General features: G+C 44.7%; 1 protein-coding gene across 1 annotated transcript in view; it reads left to right on the forward strand.

Annotated features, from left to right (window-relative positions):
* The window catches only part of LOC139532665 (semaphorin-5B-like), a 69691-nt gene that overhangs the window by 12779 nt on the left and 39732 nt on the right, over positions 1-17180 (forward strand). The window contains exons 4-9 of the mRNA XM_071330569.1: positions 4852-4914; positions 5518-5616; positions 6920-7133; positions 10150-10435; positions 16335-16470; positions 16913-17120. Coding sequence (XP_071186670.1) covers positions 4852-4914; positions 5518-5616; positions 6920-7133; positions 10150-10435; positions 16335-16470; positions 16913-17120 — 1006 coding nt within the window. The remainder of the gene's footprint in view (positions 1-4851; positions 4915-5517; positions 5617-6919; positions 7134-10149; positions 10436-16334; positions 16471-16912; positions 17121-17180) is intronic.

Consider the following 17180-nt stretch of genomic DNA (forward strand, 5'->3'; position numbering starts at 1 on the left):
TCTCTCTCTCTCTGTCTCTCTCTCTGTCTCTGTCTCTCTCTCTCTGTCTATCTCTCTGTCTATTGCACTCTCTTTCTCTCTTTCTCTCTGTCTCGCTCTCTCTCTCCCTTGTCTCCTCTCCCTCCCCTGATCCCTACTCTGTCATTGCTAAACGGCTGATCAATTTGATGTCAGTCATGAACTTTCTGTCAGATTTGTCCTGAGGGCCACGTCATTGCTTTCTTGGGATAATACCCATCAAACGTCTCCCTAAAATCAATCTGAATAAGCTGTTTTGGAAATGTCCCAGTGCTGCAGAATGCACAAATGTCTTCCTGTCCATCCGGCCGTCCGGCTGTCTGTCTTAGGGATATTATAAATATATTCCATCTCTTACAATGGCTCCTTGATATGTCATTAACTGTATGAATTGCTTTTCATCAGTATACAACTAAAGGACATACCGTGAATATTACAAAGAACCCCTCTCCTTTAATGATATGATTGGAGTGTTTTTTCTCTACGAATTATGATCCATTTGTATCCATGGAGACAAGGTACAATGATTTTATTTGGAAGTTCAAGGATGACTGCGTATAACATAAATAATTTCTTACAAGGTTGTTTTACAAGTTCAATATACAGATGTAGGATTTTAATTTGATCACCCTTTTGCAGGAGAACTTTCCTGTTATGCAGGAAATTTTAACTTGTAGTATGTTTCAGGTTTAAAAAGGCTTCTGAAGTTTGTAATTTCCACTTTGAAAGGGTTAGGTTTAAAATCAGATTTTATGAATTTGTGGCTGTGCTAGCGAGTGACCACTCCGCAGCGCTGCCTCCAGAACAAAATTCATGATGAAAAACACTAATATGCTACAAAGATGACCATTAATTATAATCCAGATAATAATAAAAATTTCCTGTTGCTGCAGGATTTTTTTCCTGCTGTAGCAAACTGGTTCAAATTAAGATCCTACGCTGTACCACTATCGGCAAATGTTAAAATGTTAAACGTGCCTTTAAAAAGTACTGAACTTTGTTGTCAGTATACATCCAGGTACTTAAGGAATGTAGTCCGTATACATCCAGGTACTTAAGGAGTGTAGTCAGCATACATCCAGGTACTTAAGGAGTGTAGTCAGCATACATCCAGGTACTTAAGGAGTGTAGTCAGTATACATCCAGGTATGTAAGGAGTGTAGTCAGCATACATCCAGGTACTTAAGGAGTGTAGTCAGTATACATCCAGGTACTTAAGGAGTGTAGTCCGTATACATCCAGGTACTTAAGGAGTGTAGTCAGTATACATCCAGGGACGTAAGGAGTGTAGTCAGCATACATCCAGGTACTTAAGGAGTGTAGTCAGCATACATCCAGGTACGTAAGGAGTGTAGTCAGTATACTGTACATCCAGGTACTTAAGGAGTGTAGTCAGTATACATCCAGGTACTTAAGTAGTGTAGTCAGCATACATCCAGGTACTTAAGGAGTGTAGTCAGCATACATCCAGGTACGTAAGGAGTGTAGTCAGTATACATCCAGGGACGTAAGGAGTGTAGTCAGTATACATCCAGGTACGTAAGGAGTGTAGTCAGTATACATCCAGGTACGTAAGGAGTGTAGTCAGCATACATCCAGGGACGTAAGGAGTGTAGTCAGTATACATCCAGGGACGTAAGGAGTGTAGTCAGTATATATCCAGGTACGTAAGGAGTGTAGTCAGTATATATCCAGGTACTTAAGGTGTGTCCTCGAACAATGATCCCACTGACCGTCTCAATAAGAGTCTCATGTCATTCATCAACGCTATACTGAATGAACGGACAAGGAGCAGGCTGGGGGGAGGGAGTGACATGTGTGACTTTGGAGGCCCTGGTCAGCCTATCAGAGCAAGTGAACCATGAATGACACCTCTGAGATCCAACTCCTTAATCGACCACTGCACCAGTGGCCACAATAGCATTATGCAAACACAGGGAAGCGTTTTCAGTTTGGTCATTCATTCACGCTTTGTCCCTGATCTTTAGAAGTAGATTTGGGAGCTCTGTTGTCAGGGGTGACTGAGGGAAAGACTTGGTGGGAGTGAGTTTAGCAGTGAACTTTCACGAGGCTGAGGCCGGTTTCAATGGCTCCAAAGTAAAGCACAGTGAAATGCTACAGTGTACTGTAATGTGTGTCAGTGTAAGGAGTCCCCTTAAGTTTGAGGATCTGAGAGATATATCGGTTTAATAGGAAATAGGAAATAGTTTGTGCAGGTAAATAGTTTGTGCAGGTAAATAGTTTGTGCAGGTCAGCATTGTAATGGTAGGACACATACCAATGTATTTATCAGCTATTTTAGTGAAATTAAATTGCAGTCTTGGGCAGCAATTTTGGGCCTTGAGATGTGCACACAATTGTATTTACTACGTTTGTTTACACTGATATTTATGGTTTAAACAAACCTTGATTTGCAGTTTCAGACAGTTTCCCAGAACTATGATAACATTTCCCCAAAAAAGGAGGTGCTGCTTTTCGCTCTCAGCTTTCTTCACCACAATGAAATTGTATGAACAGAGAATACAGTTTAATCAGACTACTATTCTTATGCCCGATTATTTTGTTTACCTTTATTTAACTAGGCAGGTCAGTTAAGAACAAATTCTTATTTTCAATGACACCCTAGGAACAGTGGGTTAACTGCCTTGTTCAGGGGCAGAACGACAGATTTTTTACCTTGTCAGCTCAGGGATTTGATCTTGCAACCTTTCAGTTACTAGGCCAACGCTCTAACCACTAGGCTACCTTACTGAACCCAAAAAACTATTCCTGGAAAGTTATATGCAAAATAGGGGAACCATGTGCAAATGTTGTTAGAACATTTTGTGTTAGCTGGATGACTTGTTTTTGTTTGGCCTGTGGTCAAGATCCAATTGTTGTAGCCATGGTGATTAGACTGGAGTGATTGAGTTGGGGGTGTAGCCATGGTGATTAGACTGGAGTGATTGAGTTGGGGGGAGTAGCCATGATGATTAGACTGGAGTGATTGAGTTGGGGGGAGTAGCCATGATGATTAGACTGGAGTGATTTAGTTGGGGGGAGTAGCCATGATGATTAGACTGGAGTGATTGAGTTGGGGGGAGTAGCCATGGTGATTAGACTGGAGTGATTGAGTTGGGGGTATAGCCATAGTGATTAGACTGGAGTGATTGAGTTGGGGGGAGTAGCCATGATGATTAGACTGGAGTGATTGAGTTGGGGGGAGTAGCCATGGTGATTAGCCTGGAGTGATTGACTGCAATCGAGGACAGAGTATTTTTACGCACAACGCGCTTCAGCACTCAGCGGTCCCGTTCTGTAAGCTTGTGTGGCCTACCACTTCGCGGCTGAGCCATTGTTGCTCCTAGACGTTCCACTTCACAATAACAGCATTTCCAGTTGACCAGGGCAGCTCTAGCAGGGCAGTAATTGAGTTGGGAGGGATCAGTGTAATGTAATTTGTCATATGTCTTGCATTAGCTGTGTAAATGTGCAAACAACAATTCATAGTTAACAGTATACATGTATTATACACTACAAAAGTATGTGGACACCTGCTTGTCGAACATCTCATTCCAAAATCATGGACATTAATATGGAGTTGTTCCCCCCTTTGCTGCTATAACAGCCTCAACTCTTCTGGGAAGGTTTTCTACTAGATGTTGGAACATTGCTGCGGGGACTTGCTTCCATTCACCTACAAAAGTATTAGTGAGGTCGGGCACTGATGTTGGGCGATTAGGCCTGGCTCGCAGTCGTGTTTTAATTCATCTCAAAGGGGTTCAATGTGTTTGAGGTCAGGGCTCTGTGCAGGCCAGTCAAGTTCTTCCACACCAATCTCGACAAACCATTTCTGTATGGACCTCGCTTTGTGCACAGGGGCATTGTCATGCTGAAACAGGAAAGGGCCTTCACCAAACTATTGCCACAAAGTTGGAAGCACAGAATCGTCTAGAATGTCATTGTATGCTGTAGCGTTAAGATTTCCCTTCACTGGAACTAAGGGGCCCGAACCATGAAAACCAGCCTCACATTACTCCTCCTCCACCAGACTTTACAGTTGGCACTCTGCATTGGGGCAGGTAGTGTTCTCCTGGCATCCGCCAAACCCAGATTCGTCTGTCAGACTGCCAGATGGAAGCGTGATTCATCACTCCAGAGAACATGTTTCTACTGCTCCAGAGTCCAATGGCGGGCAAGCTTTACACCACTCCAGCCAACACATGGCATTGTGCATGGTGATCTTAAGCTTGTGTGCGGCTGCTCGGTCATGGAAACCCGTTTCATGATGCTCCCGACAAACAGTTCTTGTGCTGATTTTGCTTCCAGAGGCAGTTTGGAAGTCGGTAGTGAGTGTTGCATTCGAGGACAGAGTATTTTTACGAGCAACACGCTTCAGCACCTGGATGTCCCGTTCTGTGAGCTTGTGTGGCCTACCACTTCGCGGCTGAGCCATTGTTGCTCCTAGACGTTCCACTTCACAATAGCAGCATTTCCAGTTGACCGGGGCAGCTCTAGCAGGGCAGAAATTTGATGAACTGACTTGTTGGAAAGGTGGCATCCTATGACCGTGCCACGTTGAAAGTCAGTATGGGTCATTCTACTGTCAATGTTTGTCTATGGAGATTGCATGGCTGTGCGCTCAATTTTATACACCTGTCAGCAACGGGTGTGGCTAAAAAGGGGTGTCCACATACTTTTGTGTATGAGTATGTATAATAGTGTATGTATAATAGTATATACAATTCATATCCCATACTAAATCTGATTTAGCAAGGATCCAATCTACACATTCTGTCCACGTTATTGTGCACACGTTTATATGTAATTTCTTTGTGTAATTTTCTTCTCTAGGCAGTAGAATGGGGACCAGATGAAGACACTAAGCGGTCGTGTCAGAGCAAAGGAAAGACAGAGGTATTGTAGCTGTCTGGCAGTTCTGGACTATTTAGATAGAGAAAAACAGACGACTGGTAGAGTTCTACATTAAAGGGGCTGCCCTCACCAGAGATATTTAGATAGAGGAAGACAGACGACTGGTAGAGTTCTACATTAAAGGGGCTGCCCTCACCAGAGATATTTAGATAGAGAAAGACAGACGACTGGTAGAGTTCTACATTAAAGGGGCTGCCCTCACCAGAGATATTTAGATAGAGGAAGACAGACGACTGGTAGAGTTCTACATTAAAGGGGCTGCCCTCACCAGAGATATTTAGATAGAGAAAGACAGACGACTGGTAGAGTTCTACATTAAAGGGGCTGCCCTCACCAGAGATATTTAGATAGAGGAAGACAGACGACTGGTAGAGTTCTACATTAAAGTGGCTGCCCTCACCAGAGATATTTAGATAGCTTCAATGAAGTGTACTAGAATCTGTACTAACCTTGTACAGGAATAAATTAACATAGACCACTGCACCAGTGGCCACAATGGCATTATGCAAACACAGGGAAGAGTTTTCAGTTTGGTGGTGTTATGACATCTTTGACCTTTGACCTCCCGTGTTCCCGTCCCCGCAGGATGAGTGTCAGAACTACATCCGGGTCCTGCTCATCACCGGGAGGCGGATCTTTACCTGTGGAACCAACGCCTTTACCCCCGTCTGCACCACCCGGCAGGTGAGAGAGAGAGGGAGAGGAGGATGAAGATAGAGTTGAAGGAGATGAGAGAGGAGTAACAGGAGAGAGGGGGATGAGAGAGGAGTAACAGGAGAGGGAGAGGGAGATGAGTAACAGGAGAGGGAGAGGGGGACGAGAGAGCTGTAACGGGAGAGGGGGGGATGAGAGAGGAGTAACAGGAGAGGGAGAGGGGGATTAGAGAGGAGTAACAGAGGGGAGGGAGAAGAGAGAGAAGTAACAGGAGAGGGAGAGGGGGATGAGAGAGGAGTAACAGGAGAGGGAGAGGGAGATGAGTAACAGGAGAGGGAGAGGGGGATGAGAGAGGAGTAACAGGAGAGGGAGATGAGTGGAGTAACAGGAGAGGGAGATGAGTGGAGTAACAGGAGAGGGAGAGGGGGATGAGAGAGGAGTAACCAGAGACTGAGAGGGGGATGAGAGAGGAGTAACAGGAGAGGGGGATGAGAGAGGAGTAACAGGAGAGGGAGATGAGAGAGCAGTAACAGGAGAGGGAGAGAGAGATGAGAGAGGAGTAACAGGAGAGGGAGAGGGGGATGAGAGAGGAGTTACAGGAGAGGGAGATGAGAGCGGAGTAACAGGATGGAGCACTCTGTTCACAATGTTGACATCAGAAAATCACTCACCCACACGACGCCATACCCGCTGTCTGACATCTACCGGTACAGTAGAAAACGGGATTCATCCGTGAAGAGCACACAATTATTTGGTTGTGCAAACCCACAGTTTCATCAGCTGTCCGGGTGGCTGGTCTCAGACGATCCCGCAGGTGAAGAAGCCGGATGTGGGCTGGCGTGGTTCGTGGACTTACTGCCAAATTCTCAAAAATGACATTGGAGTGGGCTTATGGTAGAGAAATGAACATTCACTTCTCTGGCAACAGCTCTGGTGGACATTCCTGCAGTTAGCATGCCAATTGCACACTCCCTCAACTTGAGAGATCTGTGGCATTGTGTTGTGTAACAAAACTGTACATTTTAGAGTGTCCTTCTATTGTCCCCCACATAAGATGCACTAACAGGGATGTAAACAGATTTGGGCCCAAAATTTGAGAGAAATAAGATGTTTGTGCCGATGGAACATTTCTGGGACCAACACTTTCCATGTTGCGTTTCTATTTGTGTTCAGTGTAGTATGAAGGGATGTTTTGGCCATGCATACTGTATAGCAGGTGTCTGCGCCAAATCCAGCCCGCAGCTGATTGGAGTGGCCTGTTCCTGCTGTATAGGATCCTAGGCTGGACATCTGGACATACCTCTATCCTCACCCTTCTTCCATCCTCTTCCAGATAGGAAACATCAGTCGGGTGATGGACACGGTGAACGGGGTGGCGAGATGCCCCTACGACCCGCGTCACAACTCCACTGCCATGGTAACAGAGAAGGGCGAACTCTACGCCGCCACTGTCATCGACTTCTCGGGTCGTGACCCTGTCATCTACCGTAGCCTTGGTAACATGCCGCCGCTGCGAACAGCCCAGTACAACTCCAAATGGCTCAACGGTAAACACTCATCTGTACCAAACACTCTTAGAAAAAAAGAGAACCCTTTGAAGAACCCTTTTTGGTTCCAGGTAGAACGCTTTTGGGATCCATGTAGAACCCCCAAAAGGGTTCTACCTAGAGCCAAAAAGGGCTCTTCAAAGAACCTAGAGCCGAAGAACCCTTTTGGAACTATTTTGTCTAATAGTGTAGGAATAGAATTACAATTGGATCATGACTGTACTTCCTGCTTTGCTTCCTGGTTATGGGTACATTCAATATGGGAACATCCCTGACATCACCCATCAGGGAACATAAACTTGATGGGGTATTTGCATTCTAGCAATTCTATGTCAATGCCAATACATTACTGAACAGCCAACTGTAACTGGCTAGAGGCACTCCTTATGTTCTAACGTGAAAGGAATCCTAGAGGATGAGTCCTAATGGTAATAGGAAAGTGTAAGGAATCCTAGAGGATGAGTCATAATGGTAATAGGAAAGTGTAAGGAATCCTAGAGGATGAGTCATAATGGTAATAGGAAAGTGTAAGGAATCCTAGAGGATGAGTCATAATGGTAATAGGAAAGTGTAAGGAATCCTAGAGGATGAGTCATAATGGTAATAGGAAAGTGTAAGGAATCCTAGAGGATGAGTCATAATGGTAATAGGAAAGTGTAAGGAATCCTAGAGGATGAGTCATAATGGTAATAGGAAAGTGTAAGGAACCCTAGAGGATGAGTCCTAATGGTAATAGGAAAGTGTAAGGAATCCTAGAGGATGAGTCCTAATGGTAATAGGAAAGTGTAAGGAATCCTAGAGGATGAGTCCTAATGGTAATAGGAAAGTGTAAGGAACCCTAGAGGATGAGTCCTAATGGTAATAGGAAAGTGTAAGGAATCCTAGAGGATGAGTCATAATGGTAATAGGAAAGTGTTATGAACCCTAGAGGATGAGTCATAATGGTAATAGGAAAGTGTAAGGAACCCTAGAGGATGAGTCATAATGGTAATAGGAAAGTGTAAGGAATCCTAGAGGATGAGTCCTAATGGTAATAGGAAAGTGTAAGGAATCCTAGAGGATGAGTCCTAATGGTAATAGGGAAGTGTAAGGAATCCTAGAGGATGAGTCCTAATGGTAATAGGGAAGTGTAAGGAATCCTAGAGGATGAGTCCTAATGGTAATAGGAAAGTGTAAGGAATCCTAGAGGATGAGTCCTAATGGTAATAGGAAAGTGTAAGGAATCCTAGAGGATGAGTCCTAATGGTAATAGGGAAGTGTAAGGAATCCTAGAGGATGAGTCATAATGGTAATAGGAAAGTGTAAGGAATCCTAGAGGATGAGTCCTAATGGTAATAGGAAAGTGTAAGGAATCCTAGAGGATGAGTCCTAATGGTAATAGGGAAGTGTAAGGAATCCTAGAGGATGAGTCCTAATGGTAATAGGGAAGTGTAAGGAATCCTAGAGGATGAGTCCTAATGGTAATAGGAAAGTGTAAGGAATCCTAGAGGATGAGTCATAATGGTAATAGGAAAGTGTAAGGAATCCTAGAGGTTGAGTCATAATGGTAATAGGAAAGTGTAAGGAATCCTAGAGGATGAGTCCTAATGGTAATAGGGAAGTGTAAGGAATCCTAGAGGATGAGTCCTAATGGTAATAGGAAAGTGTAAGGAATCCTAGAGGATGAGTCATAATGGTAATAGGAAAGTGTAAGGAATCCTAGAGGTTGAGTCATAATGGTAATAGGAAAGTGTAAGGAATCCTAGAGGTTGAGTCATAATGGTAATAGGAAAGTGTAAGGAATCCTAGAGGTTGAGTCATAATGGTAATAGGAAAGTGTAAGGAATCCTAGAGGATGAGTCATAATGGTAATAGGAAAGTGTAAGGAATCCTAGAGGATGAGTCCTAATGGTAATAGGGAAGTGTAAGGAATCCTAGAGGATGACTCCTAATGGTAATAGGAAAGTGTAAGGAATCCTAGAGGATGAGTCATAATGGTAATAGGAAAGTGTAAGGAATCCTAGAGGATGAGTCATAATGGTAATAGGAAAGTGTAAGGAATCCTAGAGGTTGAGTCATAATGGTAATAGGAAAGTGTAAGGAATCCTAGAGGTTGAGTCATAATGGTAATAGGAAAGTGTAAGGAATCCTAGAGGTTGAGTCATAATGGTAATAGGAAAGTGTAAGGAATCCTAGAGGATGAGTCATAATGGTAATAGGAAAGTGTAAGGAATCCTAGAGGATGAGTCCTAATGGTAATAGGGAAGTGTAAGGAATCCTAGAGGATGAGTCCTAATGGTAATAGGAAAGTGTAAGGAATCCTAGAGGATGAGTCCTAATGGTAATAGGAAAGTGTAAGGAATCCTAGAGGATGAGTCATAATGGTAATAGGAAAGTGTAAGGAATCCTAGAGGTTGAGTCATAATGGTAATAGTAAAGTGTAAGGAATCCTAGAGGATGAGTCCTAATGGTAATAGGGAAGTGTAAGGAATCCTAGAAGATGAGTCATAATGGTAATAGGAAAGTGTAAGGAATCCTAGAGGATGAGTCCTAATGGTAATAGGGAAGTGTAAGGAATCCTAGAGGATGAGTCCTAATGGTAATAGGAAAGTGTAAGGAATCCTAGAGGATGAGTCATAATGGTAATAGGAAAGTGTAAGGAATCCTAGAGGATGAGTCATAATGGTAATAGGAAAGTGTAAGGAATCCTAGAGGATGAGTCCTAATGGTAATAGGAAAGTGTAAGGAATCCTAGAGGATGAGTCCTAATGGTAATAGGAAAGTGTAAGGAATACTAGAGGATGAGTCCTAATGGTAATAGGAAAGTGTAAGGAAGAGAAAACTACTGATTCCATGCCAACAACATCATTGCTCACATTCCTGCCGCTGCATCAGCCGTTTGGAGCTGAAATACCATATCTCATGCCTAACTTACACCTTCCCTCCCTCTCTTTCTCTATTTCTCTCTTCTCCCCTCCCTCTCACCCTCCCCTTCTCCTTCCCCTCCTCTCCCTCCCTCCTTCCCTCTCTCCTCCAGACCCTCACTTTATCTCAGTCTATGAGGTGGGTCTCTTCACCTATTTCTTCCTGAGAGAGAACGCAGTCGAACACGACTGCGGTCGGACCGTGTTCTCCCGGGTCGCCCGGGTCTGTAAGAACGACGTGGGCGGTCGCTTCCTATTGGAGGACACTTGGACTACGTTCATGAAGGCGCGGTTGAACTGCTCGCGGTCAGGAGAGATCCCCTTCTACTATAACGAGCTGCAGAGCACCTTCTATCTGCCCGAACAGGACCTCATCTACGGCATCTTCACCACCAACGTGTGAGTGAGAGTGACACACGTGCACACACACACACCTACACACAGATGCACATATCAAATCAAATCAAATGTATTTATATAGCCCTTCTTACATCAGCTGATATCTCAAAGTGCTGTACAGAAACCCAGCCTAAAACCCCAAACAGCAAGCAATGCAGGTACACACACACACACACACACACACACACACACACACACACACACACACACACACACACACACACACACACACACACACACACACACACACACACACACACACACACACACACACACACACACACACACACACACACATAAAATGAACACACACATTGTCAGTCATACACACACAGGCACATTTACATATACAGAACCAGTCAAAAGTTGACACACCTACTCATTCAAGGGTTTTTCTTTATTTTTACTATTTTCTACATTGCAAAGCTGTCATCAAGGCAAAGGGTGGCTACTTTGAAGAATCTCAAATATCTCAAAACACTTGTTTGGTTACTACATGATTACATATGTGTTATTTCATAGTTTTGATGTCTTCACAATTATTCTACAATGTCGAAAATAGTAAAAATAAAGAAAAACCCTGGAATGAGTAGGTGTGTCCAAACCTTTGACTGGTTCTGTACACATGTACATGTATAGATGCAGGGACACACACACACACATACACACACACACACACACACACACACACACACACACACACACACACACACACACACACACACACACAACAGACGCACAAGCTCACTTACACACACCTTTATTCTCCATCTATCCAGTCCCACTTTGTTTTAGTCCATTTATTTACACATTGCCCTAACAGCATCCTGCTGAGGCTGAAGGTTTTACAGATGCTAAGAAGCATATTACAAAGGGACTACAACCCAGCGAGGCAATCCTCTCTTGTAATTTCAAGCTGTTTGGACAAATGCTAAGAGGAGGGAAGTGAAAATCACTTCTAGAGTCTTTTCTTCTCCTGTCTCTGTCTGTGTTGGTGCCCTTGGCTTAGCGACAGAGCAGAACCTTGTCTGGGAGAGACGCTTTAGTCCGCAAGGAAGAATGGTGTTGGAGGATAACCAGTTAAGAACATTTCTGTGTGACTGTGAAACACTTAAATACTTTTCAAACTCAAAGGGTTGTGGAAATCAATTGTGGTGAACCATTTGTGCTAGTTAATCCTATCAGGTTTTGGGTTGCTGTCTGTCTGTCAGTCAGTCTGTCGGTCCTATTTTGTGCATAGCCCAAAGCATCATATCCTGTCCAGAAGCTCCTCTCTGCCAGTCTATAGTCCCATGTGCCTTATCATTGGTCTGTCCAGAACCCCTCTCTGCCAGTCTATAGTCCCATGTGTCTTACCATTGGTCTGTTCAGAACCCCTCTCTGCCAGTCTATAGTCCCATGTGCCTTATCATTGGTCTGTCCAGAACCCCTCTCTGCCAGTCTATAGTCCCATGTGTCTTATCATTGGTCTGTTCAGAACCCCTCTCTGCCAGTCTATAGTCCCATGTGCCTTATCATTGGTCTGTCCAGAACCCCTCTCTGCCAGTCTATAGTCCCATGTGTCTTATCATTGGTCTGTTTAGAACCCCTCTCTGCCAGTCTATAGTCCCATGTGTCTTATCATTGGTCTGTTCAGAACCCCTCTCTGCCAGTCTATAGTCCCATGTGCCTTATCATTGGTCTGTTCAGAACCCCTCTCTGCCAGTCTATAGTCCCATGTGTCTTATCATTGGCCTGTCCAGAACCCCTCTCTGCCAGTCTATAGTCCCATGTGCCTTATCATTGGTCTGTTCAGAACCCCTCTCTGCCAGTCTATAGTCCCATGTGTCTTATCATTGGTCTGTTCAGGACCCCTCTCTGCCAGTCTATAGTCCCATGTGTCTTATCATTGGTCTGTTCAGAACCCCTCTCTGCCAGTCTATAGTCCCATGTGCCTTATCATTGGTCTGTCCAGAACCCCTCTCTGCCAGTCTATAGTCCCATGTGCCTTATCATTGGTCTGTTCAGAACCCCTCTCTGCCAGTCTATAGTCCCATGTGCCTTATCATTGGTCTGTCCAGAACCCCTCTCTGCCAGTCTATAGTCCCATGTGTCTTATCATTGGTCTGTTCAGGACCCCTCTCTGCCAGTCTATAGTCCCATGTGTCTTATCATTGGTCTGTTCAGAACCCCTCTCTGCCAGTCTATAGTCCCATGTGCCTTATCATTGGTCTGTCCAGAACCCCTCTCTGCCAGTCTATAGTCCCATGTGCCTTATCATTGGTCTGTTCAGAACCCCTCTCTGCCAGTCTATAGTCCCATGTGCCTTATCATTGGTCTGTTCAGAACCCCTCTCTGCCAGTCTATAGTCCCATGTGCCTTATCATTGGTCTGTCCAGAACCCCTCTCTGCCAGTCTATAGTCCCATGTGTCTTATCATTGGTCTGTTCAGGACCCCTCTCTGCCAGTCTATAGTCCCATGTGTCTTATCATTGGTCTGTTCAGAACCCCTCTCTGCCAGTCTATAGTCCCATGTGCCTTATCATTGGTCTGTCCAGAACCCCTCTCTGCCAGTCTATAGTCCCATGTGCCTTATCATTGGTCTGTTCAGAACCCCTCTCTGCCAGTCTATAGTCCCATGTGCCTTATCATTGGTCTGTTCAGAACCCCTCTCTAATAGACTCAGTAGCAGTAGTTATAACACACTATATTAGTGTGGTAGGCTTCTAACCCATCTACCTCTCCTCCTAGACCCTGTTATTAACATGATGTAAACCTACACACTGCAGTACAGTCAGCCACAGTACAGTCAGCCACAGTACAGTCAGCCACAGTACAGTCAGCTACAGCGAGCTACAGTACAGTCAGCTACAGTACAGTCAGATACAGTACAGTCAGATACAGTACAGTCAGCTACAGTACAGTCAGCCACAGTACAGTCAGCTACAGCGAGCTACAGTACAGTCAGCTACAGTACAGTCAGCTACAGTACAGTCAGATACAGTACAGCCTGATACAGTACAGTCAGATACAGTACAGTCAGATACAGTACAGTCAGATACAGTACAGTCAGATACAGTACAGTCAGATACAGTACAGTCAGCCACAGTACAGTCAGCTACAGTACAGTCAGATACAGTACAGTCAGATACAGTACAGTCAGCCACAGTACAGTCAGCTACAGTACAGTCAGATACAGTACAGTCAGCCACAGTACAGTCAGCTACAGTACAGTCAGATACAGTACAGTCAGCTACAGTACAGTCAGCCACAGTACAGTCAGCTACAGCGAGCTACAGTACAGTCAGCTACAGTACAGTCAGCTACAGTACAGTCAGATACAGTACAGCCTGATACAGTACAGTCAGATACAGTACAGTCAGATACAGTACAGTCAGCCACAGTGCAGTCACCCACAGTACAGTCAGCTACAGTACAGTCAGCCACAGTACAGTCAGATACAGTACAGCCTGATACAGTACAGTCAGATACAGTACAGTCAGATACAGTACAGTCAGATACAGTACAGTCAGCTACAGTACAGTCAGATACAGTACAGTCAGATACAGTACAGTCAGCTACAGTACAGTCAGATACAGTACAGCCTGATACAGTACAGTCAGCTACAGCACAGTCAGATACAGTACAGTCAGCTACAGTACAGCCTGCTGCAGTACAGTCAGCTACAGTACAGTCAGCTACAGTACCGTCAGATACAGTACAGCCTGATACAGTACAGCCTGCTACAGTACAGTGAGATACAGTACAGTCAGATACAGTACAGTCAGCCACAGTACAGTCAGATACAGTACAGCCTGATACAGTACAGTCAGATACAGTACAGTCAGATACAGTACAGTCAGCTACAGTACAGTCAGATACGGTACAGCCTGATACAGTACAGTGAGATACAGTACAGTGAGATACAGTACAGTCAGCTACAGTACAGTCAGATACAGTACAGTCAGATACAGTACAGTCAGATACAGTACAGTCAGATACAGTACAGTCAGATACAGTACAGTCAGCCACAGTACAGCCTGATACAGTACAGTCAGATACAGTACAGTCAGGTACAGTCAGCTACAGTACAGTCAGATACAGTACAGCCTGATACAGTACAGTCAGCTACAGTACAGTCAGATACAGTACAGTCAGATACAGTACAGTCAGCTACAGAACAGTCAGCTACAGAACAGTCAGCTACAGTACAGTCAGCCACAGTACAGTCAGCCACAGTACAGTCAGCTACAGTACAGTCAGATACAGTACAGTCAGATACAGTACAGCCTGATACAGTACAGCCTGATACAGTACAGTCAGCTACAGTACAGCCTGATACAGTACAGCCTGATACAGTACAGTCAGCTACAGAACAGTCAGCTACAGTACAGTCAGATACAGTACAGTCAGATACAGTACAGCCTGGTACAGTACAGCCTGATACAGTACAGCCTGCTGCAGTACAGTCAGATACAGTGCATTCAGATACAGTACAGTCAGATACAGTACAGTCAGATACAGTACAGCCTGGTACAGTACAGTCAGATACAGTACAGCCTGATACAGTACAGCCTGATACAGTACAGTCAGCTACAGAACAGTCAGCTACAGAACAGTCAGCTACAGTACAGTCAGATACAGTACAGTCAGATACAGTACAGCCTGGTACAGTACAGCCTGATACAGTACAGCCTGCTGCAGTACAGTCAGATACAGTGCATTCAGATACAGTACAGCCTGATACAATACAGCCTGCTACAGTACAGTCAGCTACAGTACAGCACCCCAGTGGTTCCTTTCATACCTGTACTAATGGTCTTATTGAGAGAGAGAGCGGTAGCATCCGTTTGGGCCCATATTACTGGCACAATCACTCTTCTGTCTGAGGTCCATTTTGGACTCACCCAGGGCAGAGCTAAAAGGCTTGTAAACTCTGAGGTATTGAGAAAGACATCTTATCCCAGTCGCACAGACAAAAGACAGGCTGCAAGGCATTGAAACGATAGTGATCTCAGGTATCCTCCAGGGATAACAGGAACAACTCTGAAAGACCTTAGTGATGAAGACGTGGTGTGTCTTGATCTGCGCCTGGATCTTATCTGATTCGGAGGGTTTTACCATAGAAATAGAATCTATAGAAAGGGCTTGGAACCTCTAACCCTGGCAATTTGACTGTTACACGGGTGCACTCGCAATGGCTGCCAGTCCACCCATTATGCCATCATTGACTTGAATGTTGTGTAGATTCTATTACTATGAGTTCTGCCTTGTGTGTCGGTTGCAGTTCCTTTTTGTAGTCCTTTTCTACTTACCCTTTCACTCCTTTTACCAGTGAATACTTTGTCTGTTTTGCCACTGAGAGGTTTGAATGACTGTGAGGATTGTTTAAGGGAGCTGGGAGCACAGGTCTATAGGAAAGAAAGACAACCAAAGCTGTGCCAGCACTGGGAGATCATCAAAAATCATTATCCTGTCATTATCCTGTCATTATCCAATTATTATCCAATTATGTGCCATATTATACCTTATATTCATAGTGATGGTAACTATTATAATTGATAGATAAATGTCTCTGTATGTTGTAGATGTCATTAAGCTCTCTTTTGAACTAAGAGTATAAGTAGGTCTTACACATCAATTCAGTTCTTTATGAACAGTGGTTTCCTGTATCAAATAGGCTGCTGTATTTTTCCTGCTGATGTACGTACAAAGGGCTTTATAGATACATTTGATGGATTGGATTGAAAACAGTGGACGGCGTTCAACCAACGTGAGTCGAGGTGCAACCAAAACATTTGATCATCATTGAAAAGGAAAGGGCACAACGATCACCGTTAAAAACAGTATCGATTGGTTCACTGCCATGGCCTCTGAGTCACGGTTTCCTGACGTCTTCATGTCCCTCTCTTCCTAACAGGAACAGCATCTCTGCGTCGGCTGTGTGTGCTTTCAACCTCAGCTCCATCACCCAGGCTTTCAACGGACCCTTCCGTTACCAGGAGAACCCTCGTACAAGCTGGCTCTCCACCCCCAACCCCATCCCCAACTTCCAGGTAGGGGACGATGCAAAGTCTACTGTCTGGTCTTCTACTAGATTCCTTATTTCACTGTTTCTCAGCCCTTTACTCAGGGACCAAGGTGTTTCACGTATGTCTGAACTAGCACACCTAATTCCACTAGTCGATGACTCAAATGAGCCTTTCATCACACCTGATTCCACTAGTCGATGACTCAAATGAGCCTTTCATCACACCTGATTCCACTAGTCGATGACTCAAATGAGCCTTTCATCACACCTGATTCCACTAGTCGATGACTCAAATGAGCCTTTCATCACACCTGATTCCACTAGTCAATGACTCAAATGAGCCTTTCATCAAGCTCCTAGGCTCCACCTTGTGATCTCTGGTTTATTGCAAAACAAATCAGTATAATTTAGGAAAGGGACTTTTATGTTAAAAAACAAATCAAAAAGTTGTCCGTCTGCCCCCTCAGTGTGATACCCTGGAGGAGCGTGGTCCAGGGGAGAACCAGACGGAGCGCAGCCTGCAGGACGCCCAGCGTCTCTTCCTCATGTCTGACGTGGTGCAGCCCGTCTCCACCGACCCCCTCCTGTACCAGGACAACATCCGCTTCTCCAAGCTGGTGGTGGACATCGTGCAGGGCCGAGACACCCTCTACCATGTCATGTACATCGGCACTGGTGAGTCAACAGGAAGGAGAGAGGGAGAGAGGGAGAGAGAGAGGGAGGGAGAGAGAGAGG

Source organism: Salvelinus alpinus, chromosome 10, assembly GCF_045679555.1.
Source record: "Salvelinus alpinus chromosome 10, SLU_Salpinus.1, whole genome shotgun sequence".
Taxonomy (NCBI): Eukaryota; Metazoa; Chordata; class Actinopteri; order Salmoniformes; family Salmonidae; genus Salvelinus; species Salvelinus alpinus.